At 37.7% G+C, this 19,918-nt stretch overlaps 1 protein-coding gene across 2 annotated transcripts in view; it reads left to right on the plus strand.

The window, feature by feature from the left end:
• The window catches only part of kiaa1549lb (KIAA1549-like b), a 182,164-nt gene that overhangs the window by 82,276 nt on the left and 79,970 nt on the right, over positions 1–19,918 (plus strand). For both annotated transcript variants that reach the window (XM_084124747.1, XM_084124748.1), the window contains exons 12-14: positions 97–132; positions 2,495–2,685; positions 18,387–18,517. In XM_084124747.1, the coding sequence (XP_083980873.1) occupies positions 97–132; positions 2,495–2,685; positions 18,387–18,517 (358 nt within the window). The remainder of the gene's footprint in view (positions 1–96; positions 133–2,494; positions 2,686–18,386; positions 18,518–19,918) is intronic.

Below are 19,918 nucleotides of genomic sequence, written 5' to 3' on the forward strand. Positions count from 1 at the left end.
CTTTGGTTGCTTGCCTCTGGGAATACATCCCGAGAGAGCGTATGAGAGAGAGCTAGAAATGATTGATGACTCTTCATGCTGTTTTCTCTCATTTAGACTGCTTACTGGAGAGACGTGGGTTATTACCCTCAGGTAGTTATTCAGCTCTTCAATCATCTCACCTGCTGCTCTGGATCCTGATGTACACACAGTGTTAAGGATGATGTGTAGTGTAGACAGGTCTCAGGGACAAATACTAATGATCTTGCACAGTTAAAGGGTTAGTTTACACACACACTCACACACACACACACACACACACGCACGCACGCACGCACACACACACACACACACACACACCCTTTTATTATATTCCAAACATGTAACTACATTTCTTTTGTGAATCGCACACATTTTTTTTTAGGCAAAGTGTCCGGGCTGCTTTTTCCATATAATGAATGTGAATGAAGGCAGCCTTGACATTCTACAAAAAGTAAAGGAAATCATACAGATTCAGATTAACACAATGGGAAGCATTTACTAAATTGCACTGAATTTTTGAGTGAACTGTGTCTTTAAAATCTCAGACACAAAATTTTGGATTACATAAATATGAAGATTATGTTCAATTATGTCAATAGAACAGCAGTATTTTTTATTTTTTTCAAATTAGGATCTGAATGTATGTGTGTGTGCATGTGTGTATATGTGTGTGTTCCATTGCGTGCTTGTATGCCTAAGCTGAATATTTTAGGAATAAGGTCAGAAATTCTCTGATGATTTACTTGAAAGTAGGCTAGATGGACTATGGAAGGGACAGAAACCTCTTTGAAAAAGCATAAAACATGTATCCTCCTCACTAAAAGAAATGCAGGCAGCAGCTCTCTTTTAAACATGTCAAATATGTCTTATTTATTAGGTATAATGATCTGACCTGCTTTTCCCAATACAACCTCTGGCCTTTAGTTTGTCATCCACTATTACTGAAAAACTACTGCCTGCCCTGAATTTTGCTTGACCATTATAGAACGCATCCTTGCCTTCAGTTATCCAGCAACTGAGGATTTGCAAAATCATATGCAGTGCATTAGTGTTACAATGTGGTGGTAGCAGTGCACAAAGAAGACAAAGAAGATATAAATAACAGTCTTTATTAAACTTCAACACTCAAGAGAACACTAGAATAATCACAGGAACAAAAAACACCATACGAGAGAGTAAAACACAGGATATACCAGCAGTTGGTATACATGATACAAACAAAAGAAACATATATACGGAACAGGTAAACATAATCAATAATTTAAAGAGTAACCATAGTGACAAACTAGGGAGTAATGAGTAATCAAGAAAACTAAACATCACTTGCTAATCATTTATGAATGTTTTGTAAATGATTAGTTCATCATTAACTAACCACTTATAAATGACATACAACTGAACGTTATTATAAAGTGTTACCGATATTTCTACAGTATTTCTGCCAATCTAAACCGGTCAGTCATATTGTAACTTATGGATATAAATAGCAGTTTGCATTCATTCATCATAAATTCGTTCATTCAAATTCCCTTCAGACTACTTAATTAGAATTTGAGTCCATCCACTGCCAAATGTGTTTACCTTCATTAGATTTAAGGATTATATTAACATGTGAACTCATGAACTTTCCTTGGTCTAATCTAATGCAGTCAGATACAATTATTCCTTTATTCATTTAAATAAAATAATTTAGGTGTTAAACCCCATTTTACGTCCACAGACAAAACATTTAAAACATTTATTTTATTTTTTTTTGTCAGGGGACAAAATTTGTCAGGGGAAGTAAAATGATGTTTACCACCTAAATTAACGTTTATTTTATATATTTTTTATTTTTATTTTAAAGTCATCACTGAGTATTAAACTCATTAAAATTGTTTGTTTTTTTTAAATTGGGGAGAACAAAGTTTAGTAGAAAAAGCATTTTACTCTTCATCTGTTGACAGATATCATAATATTGATCATCTATTTATATTTAGTGTATCTTAGTTGTATTCAGTGATAAGACTGTATTAATTGCACTTGAAACAATGAACTATCCTCGTAAATACTCATTTTAATGTAGCAGTCATATTTCTGACAGCACATGCACTTTTCATGGCTGTAATACATAGTCAAAACATTTCTTCAAATTAATTATTTCAAAGGAACACCAAATTATTGATTTGGTAACAAAACAAACACTCTTTTATCTGTCTTAAATGGGTGATATTTTATGGTAACCCCATTATGCACTGTAAAAAGTGGTAACCTGCCATTTTTATCATAAAGAGCTATTTATACTTTTTACTTTTTTATAAAAAAAAAAAAATACTTTTTTTTGTTGGTATTCAGATTCATTTAGTGATGTTAAATGTTATATTTGACTTAAAAAGAAGTTAATTTAGATGTTACCAATTTTTTTTACAGTGTGGTGTATAAGAATAACCTTCATGCCTGTAATCAAATATGTGAATGTTTGCTCGTTGCTTAGCCTGTCCAGGGGTTTGACTATGCCAAGCAACACCTGGGTCAGCAGGGTGGTGATGAGGAGACCCTTCCGGTTACTCAGGAGACTATGGTTCTGCCCCTTCCCATTCGAGATGCCCCTCTGTCTTTAGATAAGCCCGCACGCCAGGATGGATCAACTTCCAAGAAGAGTCTGACCAGTGAGATGAGGAAAAGGTATTTGTGAAGAAAGCTAATACTTATGGCATGCTGGAATTGCTCAATATTCATGTCAAAGCCCTATCAGTGATGCGGTTGTTTGCTGTGATTTGACACAGGTCCACAAAACTACTTGTCATGGAAGACATAACCTAAAGTAGACACTATACAGTGTACAAGAAATGGCGAGATAATTGCGACAGAGACTTGTTTGCTAATTGCTTTTTAAATCAAACCAGTGCCCAGGATGTCAGTATGATGTTAACACAGTTAAAGGTACAATATGTAGTTTTTTTGCTTTAAAAATAGCAAAAATCACTATATCTATGTTATATATTTTTTTTAGTTGTGTACTTACATTATCCCGACTGTTTCCAACAACTTTCAAACCAGGAGAAATTTGTAATTTAATTCGAAGACACGGACCGTTTCTTTATTTACGTTTTGTCGCCGTCAATGGCATCATATCCGCGTTCTCCCTGGTTTCCACTCGTACTGCCATAGTAACCAGAGCCCTCTGATAGTAACCAAGGCAACAGACGTGGACAACTGTGTAGTTCGTAATGTCTATCTGCACACTGTTGTTGTTTCGTTCAAACATTATGGACCATGGCAAGCAGACTTTGGATAAAAAAGGAGAACTAAAACGAGAATTAATATCAGCGCTGTGTTTTCGAGATGCCGAGAGCTCCACGTCCGAGACTTCAACCGCTCCTACATGTACTTTATTAAACAGGTGAGCACATTTACATAAAACTAATCAATGTTATATAGTTCAACAATGATAAAATGTTAGAATATGATCTGTATGTTATTCTAATGTTGATCTAGCTTACTGCTAGTCTCATACAGACAAACTAACACATAGAATAACATAAATTTCAACACATTCAAATGCAGTTTAGTGTGATAGTGTAATGTTAGACCAAGTGAAACAGCGCTGCGTTACCTCACACGTTTAATTTGTCTAATAAACTGACCTGTGAGTAGTAATTCTGCACTTGTGTGTAGTTCGGTAGAATGAAATGTCCATATTCCTTTTATATCCACGGGACTCGCGTCGCGTGTGGAGCTGATAGCTGTCTCTTAGCAATCCTGACCTGCTTCATATCACAGTCATGATAAAAACATTGATGTATTTACTCATCCATAAACATTATTAGATCGGTCGGCTTGACGTTGACGACAAGATCCATAATTCTTAGCAAATGTTGCGTCATCAAACTACGCCTTTGTTATTGTAAGAGGTTAGCGACCCCTAGCGGCGAAAAAATTACATATTGTACGTTTAATGAGTTGTCATATTTTTAAGTTGACTATCAGTTAATGAATTTCAAATGGTTGGATGAGCATACTGTAGCTTTTAGTTAGTTTCATGAAGGAGTATGATAAATGGATCTTGCTTGAGGCAAAACGTTCTCAGAGCAGAAACTGTTTGAGTTAATATGTGGATATGTTCTTGATGTTGAACATTTATCTCTGAAAAAGTTAAGATGTAATTCCTGGAGAAATGTATTTTTCATTTTCCAACCCTGTTTCCGCTAATTACAGTTTTTCTCAAACGATTTGACACATTTCTCCAAACTCAGGTCACTGTTCTCAAAACAGTTAACACAGTCATCTGAACACTTTGAAATTGTCCTAAACAGGTTGTACATTTTCCTTCATTTCATGCAAACTACAAATCACATGTATCATTTTCTCAAAACTCTGTGGACAAAATTCTCAAATGTTTTCACAATAGATCAGGGATGGGCAACTTCGGTCCTGGAGGGCCACTGTCCTACAGAGTTTAGCTTCAACCCTAATCAAACACACCTGAACAAGCTAATCAAGGTCCTCAGGATTACTAGAAAATTACAGGCAGGTGATTTTTTCAGGGTTGGAGCTAAACTCTATAGGACAGTGGCCCTCCAGGACCAAAGTTGCCCATCCCTGCAGTAGATCAAACAGCCAACCAAAACTTTAATATATCAGGAAAAAACAATTGCAGCTCTTTTTAGAAAGAGATGAGGGGAAATAAATAGATGGTAAAGGAAGAGGAGATGGAGCAAAAAGAGTTGAGGATTTAGGAGAAGCAAGAAGAGCTGAAGATGTTGGAAGAGGAGAAGAGGGAGGAGTATATGGGGAAGAGATGGGTAGAGTGGAGGGCAATGGTATTGATGGAAAGAGCAAGAGAAGAAAATATAATAAGACATGTACAGAGTGGAAGGCGAGAGCAAGTAAGAGGAGGGAGGAGATGTAAAAGGATAAAGTACAGATGGGTTTCAAATGAAATCAGAGCCAACCTAATTGAACAAACATGTCATAAATGATGGTATTTCCTTGAGAGAAGCTGGACAGAGAGTTCAGCCTTCTTCTGCTCCTTGCTCTATCCTGTCACGCAAGAGTGAATACTTCAAGTGCCTCACGGTAGTTGCCTCATGTGTTTGGGCGTCAATCACGCTGAGGTAGCTTTCATGGATGAGTCATGTGCCCACTGATGGATATGTGGGAGTCTGAAAAGTATCGATTCCTCAACTCCCCTATCTCCCAGGCCTGCCTCTTCGGCGACGCAGTTGAGAAATTCACCCAGCAGTTTTCAGCTGCACAGAAGCAGACAGAGGTGATAAGACACATCCGCCAGCTGTAGCCCCCCGCCTGTTCGTCGCTTAGGGCGCTCCCTGCATCCCTGCATCTGCCTCTTCTCCCGGTCAGCCTTAGCAGCAGCTTCCACCCAAGCCACAGCGTGGAGCCGTTCATAGGGAGATGGTGACCGCATCACTCTCTCTCCCGGAGGAGGGCCGGGTGAAGAATATTTTGTTTAGTTTTGTTTCTGTTCCCAAATTATCAGTAAAAGAGCAGTTTCCTCTATCTCTGGGTCCCAAGAGGGCGTGGATGGCGGTATGACCCCACTTCAGACGCTCTGCCTTCCGAGTCGGGTCCCTGCACCCCACTTTGCTGCCCCACTGCGGTCTGTGGTCCCTCTGGTCCGGCTTGTACGACCCCAGCCTGTCTTGCTGGTTAATTCGGACCATCAGACTTGGCTATGCGATTCAGTTCGGTGGTGACTCCTCCGTCCCCTCTTGCACAGCACCCCTCACAAAATAAATAAACAACAAAACAAAAGTAAAGTAAAGTGACAGCCCCTCACGGACAACTGTCGTATATAAACATAACAAAACAACAACATAAATGTTCCAGGCCTGGCCCTCTCTCGTCCTTCACTGTTGTCAATAATTTAGTCCTTCTGGAGCTCCTTCATGGGACTCGAGACTGGTGTGGTGAGCAGGTGTCGTTCATTAAAACTCACGCCACCGTGCCCCACCCTGCTTGCCACACTTGCCATGGATGACACGCCAGAGCCCACCACTTATTCTGTGCCCGATCCTGCCGCAAATGAAGAGCCAGCGATTAACAGAGGCCACATTCCTAGTCCTAAGTCGTCGGTTCAGCCTAGTCCCAAGTGGTCTTCGTCTTTGCTGTTTCCACCCAGTCCCAAGTCATCTTTGTTTCTGATGGTTCAGTCCAGTTCCAAGTCATCTCAGTCTCTGCTTATTCTGCCCAGTTCCAAGTCGCCTTCATTGCCATTGCCTCTGCCCAGCCCCAAGTCTCTTTTATTATGAAGCCCAGCCTCCATCTCCCTCCTCCACTGTCAAAGCCATCCTTGGTCTTGACTCTGCTGTCTCCCTTCAGACCCTTGGCTCCTCCTCTAGTGCTCCTGCTCAGATCTGCCGTTGGCTTCTCAATTGTCAGCTCTGCCTTGGTCTGTGGATCCCTTAGCTCCAACTCAGGCCTCCGACCCATTGGCTCCACGTCAGACCTCTGACCCATAACCTCTGACCCTCTGGCTCAACGCTCCCTCGGCTCCACCATGGTCTGTCATCCCTCTGGCTCCACCTTGGTCAATCGTTGCTCTGGCTCCGCCTCAGACTTTCTGAGTCTCCAGCTGCACCTTGACCCACCGACCATCTGCAATGTCACGTGTATGGTCATGTTTACTTTAATTATCTTGTTCTGTTTAGTTTCTAGTCATGGTTTTCTTTTTCATAGTATTTGCCTGTGTTCTTGTTCATTCATTTATTTCTGATTAGTCACACATCTTTACCCTGTTTCTGTTTATGACTATCCTCTGTGTATTTAAGCCTTCTGAGGGTTGTTCCATAAAACAAGATTAGAATACAAGCCAGGCTTATTTTGGTAAGTCAGACTTATTGTCGGTGGATTCTGTTTCATAAAGCAAACTTAAAATAGTTCAAACTCAGTTACCCTGGCAACTTATGCTGGGAAACTAGCCTGGTCCAGGGCAGGCTAACTGTCAGGCTAAGCCACAGTTGTTACACGGATCCTCTAACACTGACCAATAGGAACACAATGATATTACCACTGACACTCTCTCATGCCATTATTGGACTTTATTAACCACTATTAGTCCAAAAATAAATACACAGTATACAGAAAATCAACTTAAATAAGGCTACAATGATAAATTAGACAATATAGACATATATATATATATATATATATATATATATATATATATATATATATATATATATATATATATATATATATATATATATATATATATATAGATAGATAGATAGATAGATAGATAGATAGATAGAATAAAAATAGATAAATACAATATATATACTACAGGTTTTCTTTTTTTACTGGCTGAATGTTTTGTGCCCAAGATTTAATTATATTGTTTTAAAGATTTATGAATACATTTCTCTCTGGTTTTGTTTGGCAGCTGTAGTACATGTTTATGATTATTAGAAGAACATTAGAACACAAACTAAAAAAAAGCTTTTTAAAGTAGAAGTTAAAATCACAAAATTAAAAATAAATAATTACAAAAGCACAGTATGAATTTTAACTGGTAGGATGAATCTGAGCTTAGTAATTGACAGTATATTAACCTACATTTGATTTACCCCATTACAATAGGCCCTTTACAGTTATTGATATCATAAAAATACACTTGTAGGTTTAAAATTATAAATGAGGCACATCTAATGTCCAAATAACAAATATTTTAGCATATATAGGCTATATATATATATATATATATATATATATATATATATATATATATGTGTGTGTGCTATATAATAGTTATTCAAGTAATATTATTTGAATATCAAATATTCAATATTAAATAAGTAAATAAATAAAATAACAAATAACTAGAAATAAAAGGGAGGGAGGGTTATATAAAAATGTAGTTAATGTAGGCTAATATATATTTCTTTATTTTATGGAATATTCTTTGATTTTAGAGTTGCACATATCTTTTCAAAACGTATACATTTGATCTTAATTTCATGTTATCCTCTCCATAGTGTAAACTAAATCTACTCATTTAAAACTGGGGATTCTTGCTTTCTCCAAAAAAATTATTGCATTAAAAGCTTTAATTATCAGCATTCTAAATAAGTATACATCATCTTTATTAAGTAGCTTAGGTCCTATACCCAAAACTATATTTTGTATCGTTATATATTTAGTTTCTTAAAAAAAATCTTCCCTGAATTAGGCTACTTCTGTTCACTGAAGTACTTCTGTTTGCTAGAAGTTCACTGCAACTTATCCAACATCCTAATAGGCTAGTGACAAATGGTCAAAAAGTCCTTTAGTTTTTGAGATACCCCTACCGGAGGTAGAACTAAACCCAACAATGTTTTTCCTCATCTCTAAGGTCTCCCATATATGAAATGGATTCTTGGCTCAAAATATTTTACTGCTAAGATTGTTAAATTAACATATATTGTTATACACCCCCAAACCAAAAAAGGACTAAAATATTGCCTGTCCGTATGGGAGTTAAAGCATATAAACTAATGCAGATCAGTCACACAAGCTCAGAGAGCTTTGAAACTTGGCATGTGTGTAGTGAGGAAGTTGCTTTACCTACTAGAAAAGACTGGATGTGAATATCTTGTTGTATGGAATAAATAGAGACATATAAACACATACCTAAAATAAGCGGACATGCAAAAATTGAATATTTATGCAGAATGTTTTCATTTACTTTGTGGTTGCTTTGCCAGGGATTATCATAGAAACACATATGATGGCTTGTTGGAAAGATGGGGTTGTGCTGAATCCAGAAATACCAAATATGTAAATATAGCACGACAAATCAGGGTGTTCTGTCACTCAATGTATGAGGTGTCTAAAATGAAAAAAAATGGAACACTGACATAATTTAGTCCAAATCACATTATCAGAGGTAATGGTGAGAAATTCTAATATAAGATACATTTAATAATGAAACATTTCATATGGCACCTTGTACTATATGAAAACAAAGATTGATATCGAAAGATAAGACCTTACCATAGCACAAACAGGAGAACAGGGGCCTCATTTATAAAACTTTGCGTAGGATTTGCGTCAGAATTGGCGTACGGGTGAAACATAGGACGTGCGTACGCACACAAATATTCGGATTTATAAAACCGTGCGCACGCACATCCTACGCAGTTTTCCCTCAAAGGGTTAGTTCACCCAAAAATGAAAATTCTGTGAGAGAGAAGGAAATGAATAGTAGAATAAAGTCGTTATTTTTGTTTGTTTTTGTGCACAAAAAGTATTCTCGTCGCTTGATATACTTAAGATTGAGCCACTGTAGTCACTTGGACTATATTAACGATCTCTTTAATAACTTTTCTGCAGCAAGTTTCAATCACTAAGAAGCCTATGGAGGAGTGATCAGCTCTCAGATTTAATCAAAAATATCTTAATTTATGTTCCGAAGATGAACGAAGGTCTTACGGGGTTGGAACAACATGAGGGTGAGTAATTACTGATAAAATTTTCATTTTTGGGTGAACTAACCCTTTAATAAATCACAATCAATTCTAAATGTAGTGCAGCTTTTGCGGCTTCATGTCACGCCCATAGTTGCCCATAAATAGTCCGTGAAACGCCCACAAGTTAATATTCATCGATTGCGAAATCATGGCAAAACACAGAGAGGAAAACCAAGAAACGAAACTTCACTCACATGCAAACGTGAAGCGCAAGATCAGCCATTGTGCGTCATTACGCATTGTGATGGCATCATGGTATTTTATTACCATCCATTTTATTGCATCTGACAAGCTACAGATGTGTTATGAGGATGAATTGCATAACATGCCAATATTATTGCAGAACAAATTTCACTTTTCTTTTTGCAAATATGTGTTAATTTGCATTTCTGTTGTAATCTTCATTTGATTTTGTTTGTTTTACACTGCAGATCGATCAAAAGGGTGTCCATGTAGGCTGTTAATTGTAAGACTTGCTTTGTGAAGTCTTCATGTTATTTATGAGAGGCAGTATTGCCATTTATTTTACACAACGGTCTACAGTTTCACACACTTTCACGTGTTTCTTCCATCTGCTGACGGTGTCGCCATTTCTCATTTCACCCGTTTTTGTGCGTACGCCTGGGTCAGAGTTTGCGTGAAGGACCGCATATTTTCCCGTCAAGTTTGCTTTTTATAAATACCAATTATTGCGTAGAGGGCGGTGTACACCTTCTTTTGTGCGTACGCAACGTTTATAAATGAGGCCCCAGGAGTCAGAATTGCAATTTGACCTTAATGAGCCTTTTAATAAAACTATAACTTTACTCAACACAATACAAATTAAATTACTGTCTTAAATCAAACAAATGGCAATCTAACAAAACAAACACTCTAAGGGGGAATGAGCCCTCTCTTCTCAGGATGTTTTTTTCTAGCAGGAACCATTTGGAACATGAACTGCTTTTGGTAGCCATGCTGAGGTCAGCCCCCCATGATGTTATAACTGCAACACACCAATGTCACTCATCCACTTTATCATCAGTGACAAAGTGGGTCATATCTGGACAGTCTGGGAAAGGGCAAGAGCAAAACTCTGTGCAGGTCAAGCCTACTGAAAGACACTGGCATTTGGTGGCATCGTTGCAGTTTCCGTCTTTACAGTAGAGGTGGGTGATGTCTCTAACTTCTTTAGGTGCTGGTGCCTTCAGGAACATTACAGGTTCAATGCACCCATCTTCTCTGAGCCTCCATCCTCTACCAACTGGGTTCCAGAGAAGAGGTTTGGCCAGGTGGCTGTGACGCCACACTGCTGTTTGGTACAAGGCTCTCAGCACATGTTGCTGGAAGGCATCTTCTGTTGGGGGTAGATTTGCTGCTGACAAATCTGTGGTAGACGCAGCGTGAATAAAATTGCGCTGCGTGCAATGCAGCATGGGGAAACCCAGGCTAGGCCTTCCGAATTCTGTAAAAACTGCTTGTGGTGTCACAACCCGTAAGGGCGTGGCATGCAGGTAAACACTCACAAAGCAGTGCTCCAAGCTTCTGAGCGATCAAACAGATAGGCTTCTGAGCGATCAAACAGATACATCTTTATTGAACAATGTCTGGCAAAATCAAAAAGAACAAAGATCTTCTGGAAGCCAGAGAAAAGAAACCAGTGTGCGACCTTCAAGTACATGGAAACATCAGTTGGAGTCATTATATCTACAAAGGTTCACATGGACTCAAATGTGCTCTTTCGAAGATTACTGGCTGTCAAAAAGATTGCAACTTTAATGGGAAAGAAAGGTAACAGTGATATTAGCAGCCATATCACCCTGTAGTCCAAGACTGGTTGCCCACTGAAGCTAAGCAGGGCTGAGCCTGGTCATTACCTGGATGGGAGACCTCCTGAAAAAACCAGGTTGCTGCTGGAAGAGGTGTTAGTGAGGCCAGCAGGAGGTGCTCACCCAGTGGTCTGTGTGGGACCTAACGCCCCAGTGTAGTGATCGGGACACTATACTGTCAAAGAGCACCGTCCTTCGGATGAGACGTTAAACCGAGGTCCTGACTCTCTGTGGTCATTAAAAAAATCCCAGGATGTCCTTCGAAAAAGAGTAGGGGTGTAACCCTGGCATCCTGGCCAAATTTGCCCCTTGGCCTCTGTCCATCATGGCCTCCTAATCATCCCCATATACTGACTGCCTTCATCACTGTCTCCTCTCTACCAGTAGGCTGGTGTGTGGTGGGCGTTCTGGCGCAATATGGCTGCCGTCGCATCATCCAGGTGGATGCTGCACATTGGTGGTGGTTGAGGAGATTCCCCCTCCCATGTAAAGCGCTTTGAGTACCCAGAAAAACGCTATATAAATGTAACAAATTATTATTATAACAGTTGGTTGTTATAATGTTTGATAGATATGACCACCAACACTCAGTCAAAGATCTTGGAAAACAAAGAAGAGGCACCATTCACACCAGCAGACAAACACATATCTTCACAGGACAAACAAAATTTCCAAACTACATAAAATACCCCAGGATCAGCGGAAACAAGGCTGCTCTATGTAGCTTTGTCAGCACCTATATCGCCAGTACTGGGCCAACGAGAATTTCTTCAGGGAACACTGTCATCTTGGCAGGTGACTTTGAAAATGCTCAGGAGGTTAAGAGGGTTAGCAAGTTAGGCATTGACTGCTTGAAAGATCTTTACAGTGATCAGGAGGAGACTGACACGAGGCTGGTGTTACATGCAATACATTTTGCACAATCACATTCTCGTCTAATTATCAAATGTGATGATACAGATGTACTAGTTTTGCTTTTATACTATTCAAGAAAAGGGATGTTTGGATCCTCAGCAGTGTTTATGCACTCTGGACATGGCCTTAAGGAAGGATTTGTCCCTATCTGTTTGATCGCTCAGAAGCTTGGAGCAGTGCTTTGTGAGTGTTTACCTGCATGCCACGTCCTTACGGGTTGTGACACCACAAGCAGTTTGTACAGAATTGGGAAGGCCACTGACTTCACAAGACTGAAGACCCATCTTTGTAAGTTACAGGAAATTACCAAATTTGGACTCTCTGGTAGCCTGGAAAAGGCTTTTGCAAGAAGCAAAGCACACTGTGGCAAGAAGGTGTGCCCTCCTCCTGTATGGCCAAAAGAAAAAGGTGGATGGACATCCTTGAACCAACCTGGATGAGCTGAGGTACACTAGCGTCTACCACAGATTTGTCAGCAGCAAATCTACCCCCAACAGAAGATGCCTTCCAGCAACATGTGCTGAGAGCCTTGTACCAAACAGCAGTGTGGCGTCACAGCCACCTGGCCAAACCTCTTCTCTGGAACCCAGTTGGTAGAGGATGGAGGCTCAGAGAAGATGGGTGCATTGAACCTGTAATGTTCCTGAAGGCACCAGCACCTAAAGAAGTTAGAGACATCACCCACCTCTACTGTAAAGACGGAAACTGCAACGATGCCACCAAATGCCAGTGTCTTTCAGTAGGCTTGACCTGCACAGAGTTTTGCTCTTGCCCTTTCCCAGACTGTCTAGATATGACCCACTTTGTCACTGATGATAAAGTGGATGAGTGACATAGGTGTGTTGCAGTTGTAACATCATGGGGGGCTGACCTCAGCATGGCTACCAAAAGCAGTTCATGTTCCAAATGGTTCCTGCTAGAAAAAAAAAAACATCCTGAGAAGAGAGGGCTCATTCTAGAGTTCTCAACAGGTCGGGTTGCTGGATTCAGCACAACCCCATCTTTCCAACAAGCCATCATATGTGTTTCTATGATAATCCCTGGCAAAGCAACCACAAAGTAAATGAAAACATTCTGCATAAATATTCAATTTTTGCATGTCCGCTTATTTTAGGTATGTGTTTATATGTCTCTATTTATTCTATACATCAAGATATTCACATCCAGTCTTTTCTAGTAGGTAAAGCAACTTCCTGACTACAAACATGCCAAGTTTCAAAGCTCTCTGAGCTTGTGTGACTGATCTGCATTAGTTTATATGCCTTAACTCCCATACGGACAGGCAATATTTTAGTCCTTTTTTGGTTTGGGGGTGTATAACAATATATGTTAATTTAACAATCTTAGCAGTAAAATATTTTGAGCCAAGAATCCATTTCATATATGGGAGACCTTAGAGATGAGGAAAAACATTGTTGGGTTTAGTTCTACCTCCGGTAGGGGTATCTCAAAAATTCGGGGGCATTGTCACTAGCCTATAAAGATAAATTATTATAATTAGAAGATATTTCTAGTGTTATAAAATATCGCATATTAATTTTCCAAGCAAAATGTATATTTTAGTCAGAATTATTGCGCTCCTATTTGGCGCGCATGCGCGCAGCAGCGCTCGTTCAATATGAAGATTAGCAGCAAAATGGATACATTTGCATGACTTTCTAACATTTACAGATGGAGAATATAACTGTAAATTGTAAGTTTTGCACTGAGGGAAAAAAAACATGTAACAAACGCATAAAACAGCACAAAATATACGCTGTTTGATGGTGGATTGATTTGATCCACGATCGACCTCTAGGGCTGCTTCAGAAATGCGTGCACACGCAATTATCTAGACTAGATAAACCTGGATCAAATTATTGAGATTGCGTGAACTTCAATTACCTTTTATGGAACCACTTTAGCTCCAACTTATTTGTTAGGTTTATTCAAGTCCGGTTTTGGAGTTTAATCCCCGCTTTTCTAAGCGTCTTTTATGGAACAACCCTCTGAACAGAACTAACTAATCAATATGTAACCATAGAAACAAACAGGCAGGGGCGGAGGAAGACTAAACTGAACTAATAAACAGATAACCAGACACCAACAAGAACAGGGGCCTGTACCATGAAGCCGGATTAGGTGGCTAGCCAGCTATGTTTCAGCTTAGTTTCCGCCAACCCTGGGTTTTAGGTACTATGAAAGTAGCTCGGCTTTAATCGGTGTTCGTTGCCATGGTATCTTACGCTGCACGGCTAACCTGCTCCGGGGCAGGTTATGTTCTGGATTCAAGATCTCAGACCGAAGTTTGACCAATCAGCTGAGAGCAAAGAAACATATAGGTGACGTAACTTATTCCAAGTGTCTGTTACAATGACTTCACCTTTTCTTCCAAATCCAGTGGACATCTCAGCGCAAATTGTTTGACGAGCACTTCGTAGAGAAAGAGTTTTTAGCCAGACAAAATCCCCTTGCCTTAACTGATAGTTACTTGTATGAAAGATACAGATTTTCCGCGGAAGGAATGTCTTATCTTTGCGAACTTCTTGAGCCGCACATAAAGAATTTAACACGTCGAATTCATGCACTTACTGTACCGCAAATTGTATTGCGTTGCGTTTTTTTTTGTGCAAGTGGTACATTCTTGCACGGTGGATGACGCACAGAAGCTAGGGGAAAACATATGTTTGTCGAACCATTCGCAAGGTGGTCCTCGCTCTGCAGGAGTACATGAAAAGTTTCATTAATAGTGTTCCCCGGACATTTATCGACCATGTCCATAAAAGAGGGCTTTTATAAAATTGCCAGTAAGATATATAGGGTGACATCACATGAGCACTTTAAAAAAAAAAGAAAAAAAAAGCAAATTTCACAAATGTACTATACAATATAATACATGTTAAGAATTATTTTGAATCTTTTTTATTATTATTCTGTTAATCTTATGATAGGATTCCCAAGTCATTGCAACATGTATGCAGTCTATTGCTCCAATCTCCACTGCTCTAGGGAACATGAGGCAGATTATGTTAATAGGAAGTCCTATCACAGCCTTAATGTTCAGGTAGAGATGATGTGAATATGTGAGATGGTTATTTTCTGTGAGATGAATCTTTAAATTAATAGTAACTTTAACAGATATAACAATGATCTACTAAACATTTCATCTGCAGACGACTTGTGGTCATGAACATATGATCAAGTTTGGATGCCAAATGGCTTGGCTCCAGTGCTTGTCTTACAAATTTTCCATGAGTCTGTGTTGTGTCAGCGCTTTGAGGAAAGCAAGTTAAATTTGGTACAGTACAAAACACTGTTAATTTGAACTGAGCTAGAAAAACCTACACAATAACCCCATCATGACCCTCAGATAGGGCCACAGCGCCGCTTCAATGTGGCCCTCAGTAAAACCAGAGTGAAGATAGAGATGAGCTTTGGCATCCTAAAGGCACATTTCAACTGTGTTCGGCGCTTCAGAGTCACCAGAGCGGGCATCACAGATAGTGGCTGCATGGGCCATTCTGCACAATATAGCCACCAGTAGAAAGGAGCGAGAAACACCACAAAACCAGCTTCTCCCCGATGAAACTGACCCGATCACACTTGACTACCCAGCTGGTGCAGATGTAGATGCAATCACCATACAATATTACACTTAATAAAAGCACATTGAAACTGCAGATAGGTCTCAAACTGTTTTATTGGTTTTGTGGGATGGGAGGGAGAAAGAGAGCAAGAGAAAGTTGCATTAATAAATATTCATACTAAAGTGTTACTTGGTTAAATAAGTTATACTAATATATATATATATATATATTTATACTAATATATATATATATATATATTTATACTATATATATATATATATATATATATATATATATATATATATATATATATATATATATATTATATAACTATATACATACTGAGATCAGTTTTATCCAGCTGTTTGATTTTGTTTGGAGCCTCCTCAGCTCACAGTCAGCTCCTTTAGTGTGCAGTCTAGTTCAAGTCTCCTTTAGTGTGCAGTCTAGACTCCTTTTGTACAGGGCCCTGACTGAGTCTGTTTCCACCTGAAACATAATTTCACCACAAACATGATCATTACAAGTTTTCTGGAGGCTCATCAAAATCACAAAAAGTTCCTTGACTTCCTACAAACACAGGACTGACTGTAATTTATGTCAAGGGTTTTAAATCCTTACACATTTCTTCTGAAGCCCATTGAGGTAGAGGCCTCAGTTTCTGGGTCAGGTTGTGAAAAATCCTACAAAAGAGATGTGTAAGGGCCAGTCCCTTTTTTATGCCACACATTCAAATGTTTGCCATAATAAAAAGCCCAGTGTATTCACATCAGCAACTGTCTGAGAACACACAGACAGAGTGTCTTCATCATTTGCTTCACCCTAATAAATAAAAGTAGGCCAATGTAAAGCATAACTGTTGTAAAGCAGGTTATGTTTGGTGTTCTGTCTGCTGCATACTGACCTCTGTGTGGGAGACTGTGTGTGTGTGTGTGTGTGTGTGTGTGTGTGTGTGTGTGTGTGTGTGTGTGAATGTGTGCTGGCTTCAACAGGGACACTGTATTTCCCCTGCAGAACATACAGTCAGCCATATTTAAAACTTAAAAAAAAGTAGTAATGTATTGCACACGTACCCAGTGTTACTTGGAGCCAGCACCAGGGTCAGATTGTACAGCACCTGTAATCCCATCCATAATCGGCCGTCCCTTATTGCCTACTCAGAGCCAACTCCTCCGCCAGTGTATTCTGGTTTTCTGAATTTAATTCTTTATTTCTGTTTGCTGCAAACAAGTGTGATAAAATGTTCACAAAAGTAATAAAAGGTTGTGGTAAATACTCTTTGAATTAACTCCTTGAAATAAACACTTTGAATTATATTTTTATATTTTGTCTTTATCTGCTGCCAAGAACATTTGGAGTTGGGGTTGCATCTAAAAATCTAAAAATCAATGAATATTAATCTTTCTTAGTACATACATGCACATTTTTTATATATTATAAAAATAAGCTATAGGCTATATTACACATATAGGCATACATATATACATACATAATTTTACATAAATATAGAACGTATTTGTTTAACTTACACATTAACAATCAGCAATCTTTCTCCAACAGTCTTCTCTTGCTTTGGCAGCAGAGAATGTATTGTTTCGAGCTTGAAATACATATTTAAATTAATCGTAATTATGAATGATTATCTCTTGCTCCTCCGCGGAAAAATATATCGCTCTCGCTCTACCCGCGATTGGTTGTTCAGTGTCGACGTCACTCTTTTACGTGCATGCGCGCGTGGAGTAATCATAGCTTACGGATCAAAGCCTGAGTTGACAAAGAAAGTTGATGAGCTGCATCATGGTACCAGTAAAGCCTGATTGCATCGGTTTGGTTTTGTCAACTCAAAACTAATCCTGTAACCCCGAGTTTGTTCAGCTACCTTCATGGTACAGGCCCCAGAAATCAAAACAGAATGCCAATGTTACACTTTCTCCATTTTCACTGAATACATACATACATTGATACATACATACATACATACATACATACACACATACATACATACATACATACATACATACATACCATTAACTGCCTGTAAAATAAGGCTTTTCTAGTACTATAGCATTTCCTTAATATATTACAGCATGCAATATGTAATTATTTGTAATTTATTATGATTCTAAAATATAAAAACTAAATATATTAAGAAGTCTGTGGAATCTTCAAAATCAAAACACATCAACACTATACTATTCATATAGTTCAAGCTTTAGCACAGCTACTAAAGCTACTGTTCTTTTAGCTCTAGTTTTTGATATAATGTCACCTTGGAATTATTAAGGTTCTATCTGACATTTTTTCTCAAAATTGAGTTATTAACAAATTTATTTACTTATTCTGTGATAACTTATTTACATTATGTGATGTTTTTTTTTAGAACAACAAAAATGTTCTATCTTCAAAGTCAAATGGAATGCAAAAACTCTGAAGCTGAATATCTCAAAACCGCTCAGAATGCAGATATAAACTTATAATTCCAAGGTGGCAATAAGTATGTGTGTCTGTTTGATAATGTGTAGTTGCATTTATATGTATGTGTATGAAATGATGATGCAGACAAAGAAAATGACATTTTACACATGCAAAGACTCACCACTGCTCCTTGTTGCTATGGTTACTTGCAGTAGGTTGCCAAGTGAGGACGGTTCCGTCATCAGCAGCGAATCAGTGAAGGAGGTCTCGGGAAAGGGCTTGAGTGTGCAGAAAGCCACAACACAGCAGAAACTCACAAAGGAAGATACGAAAAAGAGTAATGGTGAGAAATGCCTCCACTGTTTCAGTTTGTTTTGCACTTGGTGCTGTCAGGCCACAAGCCATCAGTTAAATTACAGTTTTTTTTATTTGTTTTTTTTTATGTCCTGATCTTGTGAAGAAAATACAGTCACTCTTAAAAAAACCCTATAGTGAGCTGCCTCCATAAATATTTGAAAGGAGGTGTGTTCTTGATTTGAAATGGCAGGACTCCAAAAGGTATGAATAATTAGGCTCCAAAAATACCTACTTTTGGTAGGTATTGTATCCACTGTGAAGAGTTCAATCCCACATTGCATTGCATCAAGCTCTTTGGATAGAATAAATCCATGATGGTAGGCAAAGTGAACAAATGTTTATATATATATATATACATACATATACATACATATATATACATACATACATATATACATACATACATATACATATATATATATATATATACATATATATACATATATATATATTATGGGGGGCCAAACAGGAAATAATTCTATGTAAATCCGAATATATAGTTAAAACTCTGAATATATAGTTGTAAATCCTGAATATATAAATGCAACCCTGAATATATAGTTATAACTCTGAATATATAAATGTAAATCTGAATATATAAATGTAAATCCCGAATATATAGTTATAACTCTGAATATATAAATGTAAATCCCGAATATATAGTTATAACTCTGAATATATAAATGTAAATCCTGAATATATAGTTATAACTCTGAATATATAAATGTAAATCCTGAATATATAGTTATAACTCTGAATATATAAATGTAAATCCTGAATATATAGTTATAACTCTGAATATATAAATGTAAATCCTGAATATATAGTTATAACTCTGAATATATAAATGTAAATCCTGAATATATAGTTATAACTCTGAATATATAGTTGTAAATCCTGAATATATAGTTATAACTCTGAATATATAAATGTAAATCTGAATATATAAATGTAAATCCCGAATATATAGTTATAACTCTGAATATATAAATGTAACTCTGAATATATAGTTATAACTCTGAATATATAAATGTAAATCCTGAATATATAGTTATAACTCTGAATATATAAATGTAAATCCAGAATAGTTAAAACTCTGAATATATAGTTGTAAATCCTGAATATATAGTTATAACTCTGAATATATAAATGTAACTCTGAATATATAGTTATAACTCTGAATATATAAATGTAAATCCTGAATATATAGTTATAACTCTGAATATATAAATGTAAATCTGAATATATAAATGTAAATCTGAATATATAAATGTAAATCCCGAATATATAGTTATAACTCTGAATATATAAATGTAAATCCTGAATATATAGTTATAACTCAGCATGTGAGCTCCGCTCAATATTCCGCTCTATGCCAATGCGCTCC

Source organism: Abramis brama (assembly GCF_963993115.1).
Source record: "Abramis brama genome assembly, chromosome: 9".
In the NCBI taxonomy this organism is placed as follows: Eukaryota; Metazoa; Chordata; class Actinopteri; order Cypriniformes; family Leuciscidae; genus Abramis; species Abramis brama.